At 41.2% G+C, this 21,759-nt stretch overlaps 1 protein-coding gene and 1 long non-coding RNA gene across 3 annotated transcripts in view; one reads left to right on the forward strand and one right to left on the reverse strand.

Annotated features, from left to right (window-relative positions):
• Nucleotides 1-21,759, reverse strand: part of LOC113920741 — a 120,056-nt gene that overhangs the window by 56,450 nt on the left and 41,847 nt on the right. The window lies entirely within an intron of this gene.
• Nucleotides 569-20,588, forward strand: SLC10A2 (solute carrier family 10 member 2). Its single transcript, XM_027591033.2, has 6 exons — nucleotides 569-1,005; nucleotides 7,639-7,757; nucleotides 11,946-12,034; nucleotides 13,155-13,330; nucleotides 15,687-15,844; nucleotides 18,496-20,588. Exons 1-6 carry the CDS (start codon nucleotides 629-631, stop codon nucleotides 18,621-18,623), a joined length of 1,047 nt encoding a protein of 348 aa, XP_027446834.1. The 5' UTR covers nucleotides 569-628; the 3' UTR covers nucleotides 18,624-20,588.

Here is a 21,759-nt window from a genome sequence, read left to right on the forward strand (position 1 = left end):
CTCAAACTTACATATACTTCATGAACACTATAGACCAATAGGAGCAGACCGATCATTACGGTAGGAAGATGATTTGGGGGAGGAAATTGGAGGTCTGGGTTCCAGTTCAGAGCCTGACACTATTTTGCAATTTAACTTGGCAGAGGACACTCGACTTTTCAGGACCCAAGCCCTCCCTATTTAAACAGAGGTGAGGGAACAGCGTGCTGGCTTAACCCTCCAATGTTCTGTCATTTTCTGAGTTGTTTCTAAGTGTCACTTAACTGACATTACTTAACAAACCTTCCCAGCATTAAACATTAACACAGCTCTTTTTCTATGGTGCGGTTCATTATCATGCCAATAAATGATTAATTATAATTCTCTGACCGGACCAATAATTTGGCAGGACTTGTATGATTCATAACTTGTACTGTGTTGTAATGTTACCTCTGAAAACTGACTTACTAGCATTTATTGTGTTTTATTGCCTCTCCCAGGTGGCTTTTGAAAGAGAAAACCAAGTGACACATGTTTAAGAAGGGTTTAAAAGTTGGCTGTGGTTGGATTAGGCATTATTAATCTCGTGAGGAGCAGAAGACTGGTACTTCTGTGGACGTCTGTGGCCATCTGAGCAGCAAATCCAGCAATGAATAATTCAACGGGCTGTTCAGCTAATGCAACAGTGTGTAATGGTACATCCTGTGTGGTAACTAAGAAAAATTTCAATGAGATTCTCAGTGTGGTACTGAGTACTGTCCTGACCATCCTCTTGGCTATGGTGATGTTCTCCATGGGATGTAATGTGGAAATCAAGAAATTCCTAGGACACATAAAGCGGCCGTGGGGCATATGCATCGGCTTCCTCTGTCAGTTTGGAATCATGCCCCTCACAGGATTCATCCTGTCAGTGGCCTTTGACATCCTCCCTGTCCAAGCCGTGGTGGTACTCATCATGGGATGCTGCCCCGGAGGAACCGCCTCCAATATCTTGGCCTATTGGGTCGATGGCGACATGGACTTGAGGTAAGATATCTAAACCTCTGCATACTGCAATCACATTGAATTAATCTTTTTTTTAGAAGCCTATGTCACTGTGATATACATCTGATCTGCCACTGTCTAGGGTACAACTGAGGAATTAAACAGAAGAGAAGAAATGGATTCACTCGCCTTCCTGTACAACTGCTTAGCTACTGGAATTTGGGGGTTACACTTTGTATTTGTGCTTTTTAATCTCACTCAGCTAACAGAGAGTTGGATAACTGCTGTTTATCTTTGGGAAAAGATTCAGAGTTTTTCAAAAAAGAAATTCTTTCCGAGCCGCAAGTGTACCCGAGAAAGTTTTCCTTGTTGGTACCAGGAAAAAAAAAAAAAAAAAAAAAGAACAAAACAAACCAACCTTTCTCTGTGGTGATGAGAAGCCCTGAGTGCAGTCATGAAATCAAATTGTTCATTAAACAGTAGAATCTGTGCTGAGACAATGGTCAACTCCACAAATATAGCCAGTTCTTTGAACAAGCTTTTTCCTGAACAAGCCTAAAGAAGAATTTGTACATTTGCTTCACTTCTACTGGCATCAAAAGGAAAAGAAAAAAAAAAACCTACAGCAGCTTTTTAATCATGCTTACCTTACTATAAACAGAAAATGGTTTCTCTGCTTCCCACAGAGTAATCTAAATTGCAATGTTTGCCCAATTCATCCCATGCCAGTCTGAACTAGCACTGAGGAAAAAAAAATTGATGGAAATAAGACGAAGCATTAATGTGATGAGACTGAGAATTTTAATGCTTTGAGTTGAATAGAAAAATGTCTTTTTCCTTACCTGACAATTCCTCATTTCCTGGGAAAGGTATGCATTTCTGCAAAGCCTCCAGGTGTTAATGTAACGAGTGCTTATTAAATACTATACAGGAGGCAATCAGCTCTGTTAATCACCAGCTACTATACTCAGAAGAGAGAAGCTTAAGGTATAGAACGTAACCACCGCAAAATGTAAAACTGTATTCCATGTTGATCCGGTGCCTACTGAGCAATTGGGAGCCTGCCATCTCATCTCAGCTGGTGCTGATCCCCCTAAAGCTTTAGAAAAGCCATACAAACTATGTGTCTGCACTTCACATATTTTTCACTTAAGGAAATACCATATCCTCCTTGTAAGGGATTTTTTTCCCTAAGGAAGTCCTATAATGAACAAAGGATGGCAAGAGTTGTTCAGGTTTAGTTAATCTGTGAACCACCACATAGCAATAAGGTCCTTTTAGACTTCAACCTAGTTTGATCTGGACATAAGCGCTCAGAGGTGACAATTCTCCAAGCCAGCACCCACTACACCAAGGGGAGTGACCTGAATTGAATATGGGACTTTGACACCCGCTGAACAACTTTTATATAATATTTGTAACTTTCCAGCAAAATGGAAGTCTTCTACCTCAAGATGATGCCACACGTGTAATCATTTTGTAAGATGGGAAAAGTATGCGTGATGCTTATTTGGCCGTTGAAACAGATTTCTTCCTGCAGGCTAAAACTGTAGGGCCCTAATCTAAAAGCTGCAACTTACACTTTTCTGTGGTCTTAAGGAAATCTTATTTGTCTTGAAACAGATGACTATGTAATCCTATCCACCTCATAAACAATTCCTGTAAAAAATAAAAATATTAAAAAATAAGAACCAAAGTAGAATTTTGAAACCTTGGTAGAAAATATCCAGATGAATCAGTATATATGAATCGTTCAGCAAGTCAGAATTATCCCCGAATGGGATATATGGCATTGAAATTTTTAATTTTCGTTCTAGAAAGTGTGTACTCCACAGATCCCCCTTGTCTTGCAATAACAAAATAACACCAACGGCTCTCTGGTCCAGCAGTCACCTTGCTAGGATTCCACCTATCCAGAACTCAAACAAGACCCAGTAAAAGACTTTACACAGCACAAATAAATCCTGCTTAATCTCATAAATGTTCCTTACACAGGACCTTCTTGATCTCCTAAGCCTAGAGCTCTGTTGGGCTATTTCCCAGCACCGAGGATGACAATAAGAAGTGGGGGCAGGAAATGAGGCACCAGAGGGGCAGGCCTGTGTCTTACAGCAGCACATGGCCCAGAAAGCCTGGCCTCAAGAGAGAAGACCCAAAGTGCCTACAAAACAAAGAAGGCAACTCACCAGACCAGCAGCCTCTGCATCACTTAGTCTAGAGCCCAACAGCTCTATAAACACAGCCACCCAGAGGACATTGCTGTATTTTAGCAAGTAATAACCCCATCACAATGGCTCATAATCATTGAAAGGAGTTGAATTAGGCCACTATGTAAGATGATGGCATTATGCATCGCATATGTTAAAGGAAAACTGTTCGAATTATTTCTTTAAAGCAAATTAAGAGATTATCACCTCAGCTATTGGGAAACGGTTTTCCAACCCTTTCTATTCTTCTGGAGTCAGTTCTGTCCTTCTAAGAACTTAACCTTCTCCACTTCCACTGGAACTCCAGAAATGGCAGCCAAGACATGATTGTTTATACCAACAGGTATCTGTACTGCTTACCAGTTGCTCGAACAGATAACCACACAATGCCAGCAAAACTACTCCATCTACATCAACTTTCCTGGATGTGGTTTCTGGGAGAAGAAACTAAATCACCCTCCCCCCGCCCCAGGGCCCCCTTTCCCCCCTCAGCCCCACCCCATCCCCCCTCACCTTTGTCTCCCCCTCTCCCCCTCACCCTACCATTTCTTCTGAACCTGGGAAGCCATTGCATTTTGCAATCTCTAGTGAAAAACAACAACAACAACAAAGCAGACAGTTTTCCTTAACGAAATTATAGACCTTGCTCATTGAAATATAGCAGGTGATATTTCAGCTCCTTCTCAGATCACTCCAGCCTAGAAAACTGTTGCAGGAATCTGATTAGTGTACAGGTATTATCACCTGGTCTAGCTGTGCTGTGGGTATCCTGTGCACAGAATGCTTCTGGGAGAAATGAAGGCGACAACTGTGGCAGGACCCATCGTTCAGGGGACACAGAGAGGTCTGCCTCCTTTGTGTCTGCTGTATCCCCAGAGATCCCCCATTTTCAAACCTCCTTTCTTAGCAAAGACCTCAGCCACACCATGCAAGGACTTTTCCTTATTTTCCTTTCTTTGACTTCTTCTTTGGGGAATACTTGTTTATGCATCCTTCCCTCCACTTCCCCCAATTCCTTCACTACCATCTGTTAGCTACAATCCCCTTAACTATTTTCTCGTGTTAATAGTTTCTGGATTTTCCTTCCACGTCCTTTGTTCTCTGGCTAAAGATTGTCGCATTTTTCATCTTCCAGGTCCGTTTTCATGGTTATTTCAGTTGTTCAAGATCCCCAAATCTCTGGCTTATCACAGATTTGAAGCAATCTCTCCCATTTAAATCACATAAATGTCCAGCTCCTCTCTACTCTAAGAACTAACCTAACAGTATTTTTCTGTTTTTCCCTCTAAGTAACCAAGTTCTGTTTCTCTCATGTTGCATTTATTTTTATTTTATTTACTAGGTAGTATTGACTAGGCACTAGTAGGAGTCATACACAGGACCAGTATTCCACATACACTGGTGTATTTAACCCTCAAGATAATCCTCTTAAGGTCAGTACTATTATTTTCTGCCTTTGACAGATGATAAAATTCAGGCTCATAACCTTCACCAAAGTCACAAAGGCAGTGTATGTCAAAATCAGAATTCAGACCCAGACCTATCCACTTACCCCTATCCAGACTCTTAATCTCTGTTCAACATTGTTTCTATCACTTATCACACCCCCAATTTCTAGCACCACCTGTATACACTTTGTCCTGATCTTTCAAATTTGGTGTTTCACTTCTAATATGAATGTCTTTGCACTCCTCATCACTGATGTCACCAAATTCCTCAACATTTACTGAATTCTCATTTATTGTTTTTATTTCTAAAAAGAAAACAGTTATCCCTGGTGGTTAATAGAGCTAAAGCCAAAAATTGCAGACAAGAGAATTTTTTGCTTTTCTTACGTTTTTCCTCATTCCAATATAAACTCATGGTAGTATTTCTATTGTTGAATGTACACTATTGTTCTATGCTTCTTATAAAATTTCAGATTTCATTCATTTAAAATGTTTTTTCTCTTTTGCTAATCTATTCCCCTACATTACTCCCTAAAATTATTATCTGTGAATTGTTTTTCATCTCATTTTGAGTGGTTTGATATTACTCTCATATTAGTTCAAATGGCAACAACTTCCAGGCCATCTAGTCTCTTGTACTTCTGCAAAGCCTCACGGTCAAGGTGGCCCACTAAAGCTAGACAATTCCCTTCTACAACTGCTGACTTGCCCTTCCTCATGGTCTTCAAGAAACTACTCTTGCTAAACTCAAACCATGACACAACTTCATAAATTGCCTTAGCAATAATTCAAAACTGAAGCTTTCCCAAAGAAATTTGAAAGAAAAAACAAAGAGACAAGCAGACTTCTTCTAAACGTTGTTCTCATAGTTTAAAACAAAAAACTCTTGGCCTTCTCTTTGCCATATGATCCAGCTAGTGAACACTGCTCCCTTCATGCACCCCTCCCTCCTGTCCTCTCCCCTCTGGAAAGTGCCTCAGACATACTGAAATAAAAGTGATTTCATTATGGTGATAACTTTAAATCCATTCTAATTTATTTTTTAAATAAAAGATAAAAAAGAGAATGTCAAAGGAAGGGAGAGAGTTTACAAACTCCAGTATTTTAATTGTAAGTAGGACTATTCATGAAAAGTATTATTCTGGTTTTGGATTCTGCCTTAGCATCCCTTTTTTGTATCTAAATTAAGATAGACCTGCACAAAGATGGGTATGTGTCTGTGTCCATCCATCAGCCTAGATGCTGCTACCACTGGAACGTCTTTTGTGGGACTTCCTAATCACGAATTACACCATGAAGCAAGCTCTACCCCTAGAAAGCCCAGGTGGATGAATCAACCTGCCCGTTTCCTTTCAGCATCAGCATGACGACATGCTCCACACTGCTTGCCCTAGGAATGATGCCGCTGTGCCTCTTTATCTATAAGTTAACCTGTCACCATAATAGATGGTACTTCTTGGAAATGTTTTACATACATCTCTAGCATTGGTTGTTATATTATTTCAGCTCCACTAAGACAAGTATTTTTTCCTAAAATCTTTAAACACATTTTAAGTGAAGCCATCCCCAGTTTAAAAAAAAAAAATTGTTATTAGGGAAGTTTAGTCCCCTGATAAACATTACTGCCCTGACCCTTTTTTTTCCTGCCAAAACTGCACTTAGATTCATTAAAACAAAATTCTCACCTCTAGCTGTTTTCCTTAGCACTGTGTAGTGTGGGTTGTTGGTGTTTGTGGGGGGCAGCTGGAGGGGGTGGGGCACAGGTGATATAAATAATTTCACATTTTCCTTCAAGTCCACGTACAATACCTTTAAGAAATTACTACTCTGATAGTCTCCAATGCTACAACTTTTGGAGGAAGACCTTTCAGAAAAATTTCTCCGGTTTCCTGATTCTGTATTATGCCAAACCCCGCCCCCCCCACACACACTATGGCTGGATGGCTAATACAGTAACTGACTTTTAATAAGAGCTTTGCATTATTCTAAGTACTGGACTCATTGGATCATTAGTCCTCACAGCCTATGAGGTGGCAACAATTTTATCTTCATTTCACAGATACGGAAACTGGCAAAAGGAAGTCAAGTAAATTACCCAAAGAACGTAGTACTTATGTAATAAGTGGCCACACTTGCTTCCAATCCAGTCGGTGTCTGACTTAAATGTCTGGCCCGAACATTTAACAGCTCAGTTGCCCAGGAGGAGAATGTGCCTTTGTGCACATGGTCCTTTAACGGGACCAGGAAGACCCACTACCCAAAAACCTCTCTTCCGTCCACTGTCACACTGTTGAAAATAACACCATTCTGTATAATTTCTTCCACGTCAAAAGCCAAAGTTCACTTACCCAGCCGGGTCTGCTCACTAAAACACAGATGCTCTCAGGAGGAATAGTACCAAACCCTGGTTCTTCTGAACACACATTTGGTAAATTTCTTAGCGAAAATAGAATCCAGGCCTCCCCTGCCGGCTTGCATGTTTTCATTCATTTTTTAAGTCAGCTTCCTCTTTCTTTCTCAAGCCACAGGCATTGGGGCAATAATCTGTCTGCCTTCAAAAAAGACACTGAGGCCCCCTCCCTTGGACATGTGTTCTCCCCCAAGGGCCCAGGAAGGCCCATCTCAGTACAGACAGATGCGGCATAGCCCCTAAAGTTTTGGCTGGTATAGATGTGTTTGCTCTTCTCTGATTGGAGGTCCACAGGGTGGCGTGTCCAAGCACCTTGTACCTTTTTAAATAATGAATTGAAACAGGCATTAACTATCTTCTCTGATCCTCGAGAACCCTTGGGGAGGGAGGAATGACCCAAGACAAAGTAGAAAAACAAACCCAGATCTCAGCATTTTGCCCAAGGCCAGGACCTGCACAAAGATGGGCACGTGTCTGTCATCCATCAGCCTAGATGCTGCTGCCGCTGGAACGTCTTTTGTGGGACTTCCTAATCACGAATTATACCACGAAGCAAGCTCTACCCCTAGAAAGCCCAGGTGGATGAATCAAACTGCCCGTTTCCTTTCAGCATCAGCATGACGACATGCTCCACGCTGCTTGCCCTAGGAATGATGCCGCTGTGCCTCTTTATCTATACCAAAATGTGGGTCGACTCTGGGACGATCATCATTCCCTTTGATAGCATAGGTAAGTAAGTCATCTCTCCGCTAGAGTTCTGAATATCCCCCTCCTATTCTCTGTTTATCTTCAGGCCAGGCTCAGACCCAGCTCATATTTACCTCTTGCGCCAGTCCAATTGGGATCTCATTACAAGTCATGCCTGCGTTTCAATGCAGGTTGGCAGAATCTAAATGCCAAACCTTGACCCCAAGGGAAAACTTGCTTTTCCTCCATTGAAATCAGCAGGAAGAGGGGCTGACTTAAAGGAAGCCAGGTTTGCTGGGGCACAAGAGACTCTGTCCTTTCCTCAACCCACAGTACAATTAGTTCATGGGAACATGAGTTTGCTCCCAGACCCTCAGATGGAAGAAGTATTAAAAAAAAAAAAATTCCACTACTGATTTAAAATGAGGGCACCTAGTAAGCAATCATGAGTGTGGCACTGGGAAACTACCAGAGGAAACGTACTGTAGATAACACACGATTGTGAGCCCCATCTTGATTCAGAAGGTGATTTACTTCCACAGTCTCTATACCGTGCCCTAGGAGTCAAGTCTGCGAGTCGGGACTCTATCTCCACTCATTTTGCTCCCAGATGTTCACCCCCACCCCAGAGGGGCTGTTTTTCTGTTTCTGGGACAACAGATGACAGCGGAAAACTAAGTTGTTTGTGTCACATGGGATCAAGGGTAAGATGAGACAGTTCCTGGCTTTCCCAAACCAGGCATTTCCCACAGGGCTGTAGTCATAAAAGATGAGAGGCAGGTGAGATCGTACATATTACCAGGTATGTGGCATGCTGCATAGTCATTATTCAGCTGACAGGCTGCCTCAGGAGGTGTGGGTATCCACTGAAGGGAGCTTAGTGTAAGCGAAGCTAAGCGATGACTCAGAAGGATATTTGTAAAGGAATTCCTGTTGGCATGGGAAGCTGCATCTAAAATCCTTCCCATTTCTACGAAAGATTCTTTCTGTGATAAAAACAGGTTTGGGGTCTACACAACTAAATTAGAGCAAACTTTGAAAACACTAATCGGGGACGACCTGTATCGACACAAATACTCAATATGGGATTTCTCTGCACAAGGCCCTTCTAGTGATCTGGGGAACTCCTTCATACCAGATATAATCTCCTGCAAACAGGTTTTAGGGTGACCCTGCAGAATCAATCACCTGCTATGCCTCAGGCTCCTTAACTCTCAGTCTGCTGCCTTGGAGAGCATCTTCCCTCAAGTCAAACAATGTAGACTGCTTGAGTGGTGTGCATTGTAGGTCTCTCAAAGAACCTGTTGAGTAAGGAGTTTAATTCTGTATTACTTATTGTTTTAAAGAATAATTTAAGCTATTGAAATATTCTCCTCTAGATATTCATTCCTGTCTGGAAAACATTCCATGGCAATATCGAATAATTCGAACTATAGTATGAATGACTTATGGCACATCCTTTAATGTGAATAAGTTTTGAAAGGAAAAGAACATGAGAAAGAGTAGCACCTCAGTGGAGGTAAAGGTCATCAGAAAAGAGGTCAGGGCAAAAAAGAAAGAAAATAGAAAAAAAGGGGGGATTAAAAACTTTTTAATGAGTTTGAAAAACAAAGATATTGACTCTGCTTATTCACTATTTTGCCCAGGCTTATTTTCCAACCTAACCTTCTTGCTATTGGTTTGTCTAGCCCTTTAAGAAAACAAACAACCTAATTACTTCACAAGTTGTTCTCACTACTTTTTAGATGGGGAAACTAAGGCCCAGGGTAACGGTTTAATTTGTCCCAGCTGAGCAGTGAGCCGGAAGTGCCCCCCGGGGCTACGCATGCTCTCTGTGGACAGGACTGCCAAGCCCGGGCTCCACACGATGCCCACCTAGCTCTGAAGGGGCAACACTCTCGCTGAGCCCTTCCCATGGGGGCGTTTGGGTGGAGGCGGGCAGCCGCAGAGCTGGCGCCGCTGAACACAGCTGCAGCAGGTGGCCATCCCTGCCCTGCCTCCGCCGTCTCTTGGAGGGTGTCTAGCACCATGAACTGTGCACCTACCTGCCTTATCACCTAATTCCCACGGCAGCAGCTGAGCTAGACGTAATCTACCCACTTCACAAACGGGGAAACCAGAGAGCAGAGGGGCTGGACAGTTTGCACTGCCCCCACAGTCTGTAAGGTTCCACTCTGAGTTGATCATGGCTCCAAGACCACCCCGTGACTGCCCGCCTCTCGCTTTTATCCACCTTTCCTTCCTCCCATACGTGCTCTGTGAACTTGATTACGGCCAAGTTATGGTTCACATGGTGTAACTGCAAGCAGGTGCTTTCCGGTCTAACTGGACAGGCATTTGAGAAGGGGTGGGGGGCGGGGGGGGGGGGGCGTTTACAGGCACTTAAGGAAGAGGGAAAACAGCCCTGAGAAGGAAAGAGAATCTTTACCTCACTAGGGAGTCAAGAGGCACACCAACCCACCTCTCCAGGTGGGAGCCACACACTCTGAGCAGGAGGGAGGGGTAAAGAGTGTCTTTTCCAGTCAAGTTCTAGTCCTGGAAAAACTGTCCCTGGCTTCATCTGGTCAGGAGAGGAAACACAATTTGGGCAGGTGGTCCTGCTTGCATGCTTATCCTGTAGCCTTGGGCTGCTCGGAGGAGATGAAGACTCTTAGCATGAGGGGCCCGACCATGGTGGGGGGGTTAGGGAGGTCGCTCCTTTCATAGAGCCAACACATTAAAAATATATAGTACCCGGGCACCTGGGTGGCTCAGATGGTTGAACGTCTGCCTTCGGCTCAGGTCATGATCCCGGCGTCCTGGGATCGAGTCCCACATCGGGCTCCCTGCTCCTTGGGGAGCCTGCTTCTCCCTCTGCCTCTCTCTCTCTCTCTGTCTCTCATGAATAAATAAAATCTTTAAAAATATATATATATATAGTACCCAAGCCTAACCACACTGACATCCCAAGCACAGTATTTGCACCGATTTAAGCTACCACACTACAATCAATGCGTATCAAGATGGTTTTAATTTAAGGCCTACAAACTTCACAAAATTTAGGGAATAGTCTGGACACCCTGGGGAGGAAGGCTCCTCCCACAGTAGCAGGATGTAAGGATACCCAAAGGGGATTTTTCTAGGGGGTCTCACCAGCACGTCCATCAACGACTCTTCCATAGGCTGCGTTCCTCCATTTTCTCCCCATCCTGTCCTCCCATACTTTGTTTTTTTCCTGCTGTAGATATTCCTGGCCATGACTTAATCCCTTCGAGTAATTTCTGGGAAAAAGTAACTGCTGACCTTTATATTGCCAGGAGGACCAGAAGTAATTATGTTTTCATCACTGTTGTGTTCATTTTAAATTCATATTTACAGCCCTGAGATCTAGAATCCATTTTCCAGTCTTCATTGAATCTACTCCAGTGCTAAGCAAAAAACACTCTTTCATTATTCAATTCCACTTTCTCCTACTGCTTTAAAAGGATATTTGAAAAAGAAACAGCCCATCAGAAGTTCAAAGTTGCTGGTACTATATTATATATAAGCAGTGATTGGACCAATGAGTGTTAAGTAACATGGAGAAACAAACCACCTGTCATGGGAACAGCAGTAAATTTAACACAGGGAAATTGAAGTATGACTCTTTTATCTGGCTGGGTGAGCACGTTCTTGCAAAGAATTATAATTACTTGAGAAGTCGCCAAATATATTTATTATCTCGCAGAAAATTTAAAGCACGCTTTTTCAACCTCTTCTCTCACCTCTCTGCTCTAGATTTGAATAACCAAGCTCGGTCTGAGCCAGAAGTCATTAGCGCATGGAATGCCTGGAGAATTTTGAACTTTTTGTTTTATTTCTACTACTAGGAAGTAACAGGGAGATGTAAAATGTCTGTGTGTACCCCCACAAACATAAACATACACACAAACTTTAAAAAGGTATTTTTACTAGGATATAAAGATCCAAAGACCAAAGCAGCCCAGATTCTGACAAATTGAAACTAAAAAGTGTCAGTATAAAGGGCGCTAAAAAGGATTTATATCATCCGTATTAGCAATGCTCTGCCAGTAATACGAAATTATTTACCGGAGTGGGTAAAGATGGAGAGTTTTGTTGTTTTGCTTGAGTCTGTTTTGTGTATTCGAGAAGGGAGACTGATGAAGCTTTTATCGAGCTGCTTACTCTCTTGTTTTCCTCTCTCCTGTGCTCTGTGTTCTGCTGATGAAATGCCTCTTCTGTCATATTTAGGTACATCTTTGGTCGCTCTTGTTATTCCTATTTCCGTTGGAATGTTTGTTAATCACAAATGGCCCCAAAAAGCCAAGATCATACTTAAGGTAAGTGTCCCATGCCATAGGTTGCAAAGTCAAATGCTCCACGGTGTGAATCCAATAATAGGTCTATTCCAGCTACTAAATTGGTTTTCTCATTATATTATAAACCTCCATCTAGGGGGACTTGATGTTGTTAGATATGCTGTCCATTCTTCTAGAACACCCGTCCCGGTCCCATCTACAGGGCAGAATTCTACGCCCACTTAGAGACACCCAACTCAAACACTGCCTCCTGCTTTTACTCTACCCTGTACCCCCACAGCACTTGGCTCTGATCTCTGTTCTGCGGGTCTGTGTTATGAAATAGACCTAGAGAGCTGTTTTTGAAAATAGATCATGTGTTCCTTATCTCTGAATCCATATAGCCAGTTCAGCACCTGGCAACTGGTAGATATTAGTACCCATTAGTAATTGGTAATCATTCATTCCCCTTCGCCAGCTGTATTCTAGCGAGGTGAGATGGGTATGGATGATAGCAGGGAAAGACACAGAGGGTATAAGTATCCAGACATTAATACAGATAAAGATACAGATAGATACAGATGTAGACATACATATACCCCACTGATCAGGACGCAAAATAAGCCAGCCAGTGTTCTTTGTTCCTCTGGACCAAAAAAAAAAAAAAAAAAAAGTTAGAATCTTCATTTTTTTTAATGTGAAAAGGAGAAAACAGTAACAACAGTGGTTTTGTTTGCATATGCTTTTTTAACTTTTGTAGAGTTTTTTATCTTTTATATACCCTTTTCTCGCTATCATCATTATGAAAGGTGTCTAGGGCAAGATTTTATCCTCAGTTATAGATGAAGAAAGCAGGACTAAGAGAAATTGTGTGACTCAAAGAAGAAAGGAGAGCAAGAAGAATTGGATCTGGAGGCCAGGTCTTCCAGTTCTTGCTGATTGGGGTTTTTTTTCCTCTCCAACAAGGATAATTTGCAACCTAGAACATCTTCTTCAGGCTAATGGAGCGTGAACGTTAGAGGTCCTGCTATTTTCTTAAAAATGAGAACACAGGACAAGCACCAGAGTTTCTGGTGGGCTGACCACAGTCATCAGGAGAGGAATACACAGCACGGTGCCTTCATGATCACAACTGTTGGGTCTGCTTCATTCTTCCTTCCAGATCGGATCCATCATGGGTGCAATCCTTATTGTGCTCATAGCTGTCGTTGGAGGAATACTATACCAGAGCGCCTGGATCATCTCTCCTGAACTGTGGATCATAGGAACACTATTTCCTTTGGCTGGATACTCTCTAGGGTTTTTACTGGCCAGAATATCTGGTCAGCCCTGGCACAGGTATGGTGCTTTGCTAAATCAGACCGGGAATTTTCTTCCGTAATAGCTGTAGTATGCATTTGTTAGGGCTGCTGTAGGGAAGTACCCCAAACAGGGTGGTTTAAGCGACAGAAATCTATTGTCTTACAGTTCTGGAAATTAGAAGTCCAAAAATCAGCATGCCAGCAGTATGGTTCCTTCTGAGGGATGTGAGGGGGAATCTGACCCAGACCTGTCTCCTTGGTTTGAGGATGGCTGTTTTCATATTGTCTTTTTTCTATGAGTGTCTCTGTGTCCAAATTTCCCCTTATGATAAGGACACCAGTCATACTGAATTAGGGCCTACCCTAATCACTTTACCTTAATTAAGTATATTTGCGATGACCCTATTTCCAAATAAGGTCACACATTCCGAGGTCCTGGGCATTAGGACTTTAGCATGTGCATTTGGGAGGACGCAATTCAACCCACAACAACTATAAATACTGATAACAAATTCAAAATCTTTCACCTATAATAACATTCACCCCATTTCTGAATATGTCATTATATAGACTCATTCATTCCTAAATTATACAAGCCCCCCAGAAAGAAAATCCTGACCACCTCTCTGTTGCTCAAATGCTTGGGGACCATTCCCCACACAATGCAGATTGAGCCAATGTCTCCCATTCTTATTCTCTAAGCAGAATAACTTCAGCAAGAGCACTTAGGCTGGCCTTGTCACACACAAGGCCTCCTCCAGCCAGCAGCAGGATGGACTCATCATCCCCAAGGCACTGGTCATAGAACTGGGGTTAGCATGTGTGAGTCTGAGGTTCTGAGTAGAAACTTTTCCTCTTCCACCAGCCCATGCGAATCCATGGGCAGAAAGAAAAGCAGGTGTCAGCACTGGAGTGCGTATGAGGTTGGGAAAGAGGTGAGCAGCACCGGGTAGTGGGGAGTGTTATATGTCGTCAGGCCAACCTAGGACTACCACTTACTGATCTTGGGACCTCAGGACAGGTGTTCACTCTTCCTCTGACTTTTCTCATCTGTAGAATGGGGGCAATAACACCTACGTGGCAGATTTTTTATCAAGATTTAGTCGGAAAAACAAATCCAACTTAAAAATAAAGGAACTCTAACAAATACTTTGAGTGTTTTCTCAGCCCCTGCTCTGTGCTCTGCACTGTTACCAAGGGCATAATTGAAAAGAGTGAAATAAGCCCACTTTGAATTTATGGAACACTAACATAAATGATCCTGCTCTTTTCCTATCTGCATTTTTTATTTATAAATATCTGCTTTAAATGTATATGTATTATTCAATATGTAATTTCATTTATATTGAATATATTATTAATAAAGATTATGACATAATATAAATAAATATTGTCTTTATATATAAGGATATATACATATACACACATATATACATATATACACACATATATAAAGATATACATGAGCATATAATATATATATATATATAGACACACCCATATAGATCTATTCTGCTCAGGGGCCAAATAAGCTAGTCGGTGTTCTTTGTTTCTCTGGACAAAAAAAAATGTTATAATCTCTAAATTTTTTTAATGAGAAAACAGTAACAACAGTGGTTTTGTTTGCATATGCTTTTTAACTTTTGTAGAGTTTTATATCCCTTTTCTCATTATCATAACAATCATAAAAGGTGACTAGGGCGGGCGCCTGGGTGGCTTAGTCGGTTAAGCATCCCACTCTCAATTTCGGTTCAGGTCATGATCTCAGGGTCCTGGGATCGAGCCCACGTCGGGCTCCCTGCTCTGCGGGCAGTCTGCTTGTCTCCGTCTCCCTCTGCCCCTCTCCCACCCACTCTTGCTCTCTCTGTCTCTCTAATGGAAATATATATCTTTAAAAAAAGAAGAAAAGGTAACTAGGGCAAGATTTTGTCTATGTATATAGAAAGAATACTTATGTAGTATATAATAATACATACTAAGAAGTTATATATCTATGTAGTTTAAGTAAAAGTACATGTTGAATAAATGTATACATTAAAAGCAGATATAAATATATACACATATATGTGCTTGCTCTCATTATATCCGCTTTTTTTTTTTGAGAGAGAGAGAAAGAGAGAGCTCATGTGCACATGCATGAAGTGAGAAGAGGGGGGAGGAGCAGAGGGAGAGGGCGAGAGAGAATCTTCAGCAGACTCCACAACCAGCACGGAGCCCAACGGTGCTCGATCTCATGACCCTGAGATCATGACCTGAGCCAAAATCAAGAGTCAGATGCTTAACCGACTGAGCCACCCAGGCGCTCCCACATTACATCTGCTTCCAATGTTATACAATAACAAAGCAAAAAATACTGACAATAAAAGCATAAATCATCTTAACATGTCTCGTAGGTGCCGGACAGTTGCTTTGGAAACGGGGATGCAGAACAGTCAGCTGTGCTCCACCATTGTGCAGCTCTCCTTCACCCAGGAGGAGCTCAACCTTGTGTTTACCTTCCCGCTCATCTACAGCATCTTCCAGCTTGCCTTTGCAGCAATATTCCTAGGAAGTAAGGAACAATGCTAATCACATGTCGCTGATAATGTTCCTCTTTGAGAAATCCTCGAGTTGCTAAGATGGCATTTTTTTTTTTAAATAACCTTTTTGTGGTGGTGAATTATATAAGTTAAATTAAATTCCCTTTTTCTGGCAGTAAAATAAATGGGTGGAAAAAGCCACCTATAATGTTATCATGACTTCCCAACTGCTGATGAGAAGATTGCAATTTTATCAGAAGGTTCTAGTAAAGATTATTTATTTTTAGATATTTTATATATTTACATATATTTTATATTTATGTATTTTATATATTTATTATTTTTAAATAAAAAGTAATAGAAGTCGATTCTCTCCACCAACTTTCTTTTTCTCAGTAATTAGGCATATTAACCTGTTAGGACCATTTTATTGTGTGCTTTTCTACATGCTTCCAGGAACCCCAAACTGGTCATTTTTTCCAGATCATCATCTTGATATGCTTTGTAAATATAGGATATTTATCCAAAACAGTGGTATACAAGGGATATTTATCAGGCTAAGTTACACTGGAAGACAGATATATGTGCATGTACATGTGTGCATATACTAAGTAACATCCATACAATCGAAACAGTTAAAGCAAACACGTTCCTTATTTCAAGTCCTAGGGATAGCTAACCTGATTTTTAATTTTCCTCTACTGTAGCATACAGCTCTGATCCTCATCCCCTGCCACCTGCTGGCCTTCACCTAGTTAAAGCTTTCCTTACATTTTGTTCTCCAAGGACTGATATGCTTAACCTCTATTTTTAAACTCTATTTTTTTTTCTAAATAAAGACTGATGTCTTAAGCTCATTGATTTTTAAGGGAGGTTATATAGTGAAGGTGAAAGACTCAAATAATGGGAATGGTAAGTTAGAGAATGCCCGGCGGTCCAGTGTTATTTGGGTTTGGTTTTACTTTTGTACTTCGCTCCAGTAGGTATTGCACTTGCCTGTGGGCACTAATCCTTACTGTCGGGAACGCTGTTGTCAAAACAAAGTTTTCCTTCTTGTATAAGACTCTCTGGATCTGTTCGAAACTTTCCACTGATTTATCACTCACACAGGAGACGGGGGTCCATGGCCTAATTACCTTTTGTCGTGCATGATAGACATACACCCAATTTGGTACACTTTGAGATTTTTCCAAATAATTAGCTAGTGATGTCTACTAGAAAGCCAGAGGAAGCAGACTGGTTGATAGAACAATTAAGTGAATTTACTAGTTGAATAACTAACTCAAAAGGGACTCATAGATAAGCTGAAGGAATGATGGGAAGGCAGGTACTGGTATTGGTCTTATGCTTTCCCACATTTTTACCAGCAAGAATAAAGATGAGGAAGTCATCCTTATTAATTACATGCAATGCCTGGAAACATATTTTGGTAAAAGGATTGGAAGTCTAAATAATTTGGAACACGGAAAGAAGGACTGGGAAGGGACAGAGGGAGGAAGAGAGGAAGGAAGGAAGGGAGGGAGGGAGGAAGGGAATAAAAAATTTGATTAAATGAAATAAGTGGTGTGTGTTGAAGAAATCCCAGCTGAAAACAGTTTATAATAAAACTGTTGGGCTATTTTAATTAACCACAAGCTCAAGTCAATAGATTCAATAGCTCAGTGGCTTCAAAATTAATATGTTGCTAAAGGGACCAACAAAGAGACGTGGATCATGACATATCAAGATCTCTGGAGCAGGCCACTGTCTCTCTCAGCTGCCTATCATGAGAGTTAACATTTCCTGAGCTGTAACTATTCTCCCAGGGCCATACTAGGCACCTTACTATTTTATTTCATTTAATGTTCACAATTCCCCTCTGAGATAGACAATATTACTATACCTATTTTAAGTGTGAAGTTCCAATAAATAATACTTTCTCTCCCTCTGTTGACTTTGGAACCAATTGAGAAGTAGAAGAAAAATCAGATATGTAGATAACAAAACAGCACTCTCATCACAGATAAAACTTACGTAGAAAATATGGCTCAAAATTGCGACCCCATGGGCTGATTCATCCCTCTCCACTGCCCCATACATGGACACATAGCACATATATACACACATACACTGCTCATCTCCCATTGCCAGAAAGTCTGCCCAGGTGGGCTGAGCTCACAAAGATGCTGAGAAATGGCTGCCGCCAGAGACTAGCAGCCTCTCAGAAGAGAGGAAGGCTGATCACACATCAGCCAGGGCTCCTGCTTTGTGGGAAGGAACGAGGTCAGGGAGAGACGAAGTGTTATTCCAGCCCAAGTCCCCCACAGAGAGCACTAGACCAAGGTCCTTGATACTGCGCCTTAGCATGTATCGTATTTACTGAGGGCTTCAATGACCGGGACATGGTAGGTACAGATTAGGGGCCAGCTACTATTATTGGTGGGCACCCCCTGTGGGGCTGACGCCTGCCGCAGTCATGTGAGCAAGCACCCCTGCGGTCGTGTGCCCGGTCTTCCTGAAGTACAGCCATCCCTCTCACCATGGCTGGCTGTGAACTAAAGAACACCTTCTGCTTTCTCCAAGCAACCTGCAGCCTACAGAAAGTGCAAGCCGATTTTGAGCTGTAGATTGTAATCACTGTCCAAAGCAAGCTTGCAGCTAATTGTTATGAAAGTCCACTCATCTCCTGTGTATTGCTTTCTAGTGTATGTGGCATACAATAAGTGTTATGGAAAAAGCAACGTGGAATTGCCAGAGAGCAAAGACAACGAAACGGTCTCCGAGTCATCGCTCCATAAGGTGAATGAAGGATTTCAACCAGATGGAAGGTAGACACCAAGTGGACAAAAGAGAAGAATTCTAAAGTCCATGCTTCTGTGATAACAAGATTTGTTTGTTTTGATGGGATATTGGGCAGGAAAAAGTTAAAGTGAACATTTAAATTCCAATTGAATCCATACATTAGTTTTGGTACCAAGTGACTGGTGGTCCAAATCCTAATGTGACAAATATCTATACCTATACCTATCTATCTATGTATAGAGATATATATACTGTCTTTGTTATCCTGAACCGGATTCTTACTCAGAATCTCATAACCCAGAGATGAGCACCTGACTTTTTATACCTTAATATAGACGCAATGATTTATTATTATTATTATAAACTGATCAAGATTTTCTTCAGTATTTATGATTGTAAAAATATTGAAATGAACATCTTCCACTGACATATTAATTATTACTTTGAAAATGTTGCAACTTATTTATTTATATAACTTTGTAGTGTAACATGGACAAATATCTGACTTCTTGTATCTAAAAAAAAAAAAAAAAAAAAAATCAGCCTTCTCCAGTGACAGTCCAAAAGCAAAAATAAGAGAAAAGAGTTACTAAATAGAATTCAATCACCAAACTAGAATCAGGCCCATAACTCATCAGTGACATTATACATTGGTTGCTTTGCCTCAGGAGTCCAATGACGCCACTAGATTTTTTAGGAAAAGCAGAATTCTTTCCTATGGCTTGAATTTGACAAAGAGCTCTTCAAGCCCTAGGGAGGGACTTTCTCAAGGTTTGCCTGCAGGAGGCAGGTCTATTCAGCTCATGGGAAGTCCCTACGGTAGGCATCATGGAGCAGGGAGGTGGGCAGGAGGCTCAAAGACTGCAGAAGGACTGGGTAAAATATCCCTACTCTAGTGGGTGAATTCAGTTCCATGGGAGATGATGGGAAATGCAAAGAAAAGCACCAATAATAAAGGCCTCCTTGAAATTCATGATAAGAGTCAGTTAGATGTTATCAAAAAAAGAATGAAGTCAGGGAGCCATGAGGGAAGTGAGTATTAAACAGTATTTGAAGAAGAAGAGGACATGCCCAGGGCCCAGAAGTGGGAAGGGCATTGCCAAGTGAGTTCTCTGCATGCTGTGAGTAGGTGTCACAAGAGGCAGCAGGGAGGATTTGATCAATGGCAGCAGGGCTTAATGTCAAGGGGGAAACAATTGGCCATGTGTTGGATCTAATTGAATTTCTTTCCCTTCATTCTGTGGCAATAACAGGGCACATTCTTAACTCAGATCATAGTGGTTTAGTTCTGTTTTCCATTTGGACATTTTCCCTGCCTCATAGATTTCCTTTCGAATGTTTGGGCTCCAAAGGGCCTTTTGCATTTGGATGATGTGAGTTCGGATCCTGCTGGTGTTTCTCAGCATTAAAAGAACATGAAGTTCAACTCTTAGCTTTCAACAGAGGGTGAGGGAATCTGCTTTAAAAATTGTAACATTTATGCCTTTTTATATGAGGGTCACATTTACAATTGAATAAAGCTCCTATATTTTTTTTCATCATTAGACAAATATCTTAAAAGGGACTAAAGATTTTTATGAAAGGCCAGTAGGGGAGAGGTGGTACAGATTTTCCATCAGGGAGTTTCAAAGAATACGCTTCCAATGGTGCAAAAGGAAGACTCTGGGTCTGTTAGGTACCTCCTATGCTTTCCTCATCAAACAGAAAACAGGCAGGTGTACTAAATTCACACTGTGAATTCAGATCATCATTTCAACATACCCAGAGTCAAGGGCCTGGATGCCAGCAGCTGAAGCAAGCAGGCTTTTCCTCCCTATGGGATCCAGATATGTGAGACAAAACTTGGCTTTCTTACATAGTATGGTATCTTGTGAGCTGTGTTTTTTTTTTTCTAATGTGCTAGAGGGAAGAAAAATAGCTGAGCTTCGTAAAATGACAGCTCTCTATTTTTAAATGAGTTTAAAAAGCCGATTAAATTATGTATTTTATTGCCTCTGTGAGTATCCTATTAAATGAATATTTTATTTTAAAGTCTTGAATAAATGAAAATAATTTTTGTAATGTTTGGTCTATTCGAGTTTTTGTGACAACTGTCAAGGTTTTTTCACTGTTCAGTTGTAGAGATATAAATAAGGTGGAGTTTCTCTAATATTAAATTGTTCTCTGAAAAGTGCCTGAAAGAAACTCTTAATTAAATACTCTAATAATTAGGTCTCCCACTGATACAGATTGAGGTGGTCCCCAAGCAAATCATACTGGGGGAACATTAATCAAAGACTTAAAAACAGTGTGACAATGACAACTGATTTAAAATAATAATAAAAGTATTACATGTACTTATAAATAAGACTACCATCACCTTTTATGAAAAATTTACATATCATAGAGTAACATATAAATATGAAAATGAATATATATGAACATATATATATTCACTATGAAAAAATATATATACACACACATATATATTTAGAGAGACACAGAGAAAGTGACTTCAATTATGGTACCAGTGCATTAAAATCTCACCAACAGGATTGAAGAAATTCTGGATATGAGCCCCATCTAAGACATCACTCTATTGTCCCTCTAGGAAACTTGACTCCATTCCAGCAGGTAACAATTTATCTTTCTTGGAATATTTGACAACCCATTGCCTCTCAAGCATTTACTTCTTCAAAAACCACATTAGTTTAGCACAAGAGTCCTCATACTATGTTATGGATACTCCTGGGAGTTCATGAAATTGTCCAAGGAGTATGCAGGCATGGATAGTGAATCAGTTTCCATTTCTTCAATTTCCATATGTGTACTTTCCCAAAACTCCCCTGCTTGAGATGCCCCAGGGCTCCACTTGCCCTGGGTCGCCCCCCCCACCTCCCCTTTCCTGGCAGGGCTCCCCCCTTGAAAAGGAAACCTACTCTAGCCACCCCTTCATCTACCCATGGTGAACAGGTCCAGGGGGAGAGACTTTTGAGCACCAACTAAAGGAATAATTCAGAATATTAGTGTCTGTGAAAGGCTTCTTATTTTTTTAATTGATTACATACGTATCTATTTAAGACTTTAGGACCGGGGTATTTTTTACCTGTGTCGGAATAGTTTGGATATAGAAATACCATAGAGTGGGAGTGAAGACAAATTTCCATGAACATGCTAACACTTCCAT

The sequence above is a fragment of the Zalophus californianus genome, chromosome 3 (genome assembly GCF_009762305.2).
Source record: "Zalophus californianus isolate mZalCal1 chromosome 3, mZalCal1.pri.v2, whole genome shotgun sequence".
NCBI lineage: Eukaryota > Metazoa > Chordata > Mammalia > Carnivora > Otariidae > Zalophus > Zalophus californianus.

What these genes read in the sequence shown, in the direction of transcription:
- SLC10A2 (XM_027591033.2), top strand. Translation starts at nt 629, where the DNA reads ATGAATAATTCAACGGGCTGTTCAGCTAATGCAACAGTGTGTAATGGT. An exon ending in AAGCCAAGATCATACTTAAG is followed by an intron (nt 12,035 to 13,154) that starts GTAAGTGTCCCA and finishes TCTTCCTTCCAG; the next exon opens with ATCGGATCCATCATGGGTGC. An exon ending in TGCAGCAATATTCCTAGGAA is followed by an intron (nt 15,845 to 18,495) that starts GTAAGGAACAAT and finishes ATTGCTTTCTAG; the next exon opens with TGTATGTGGCATACAATAAG.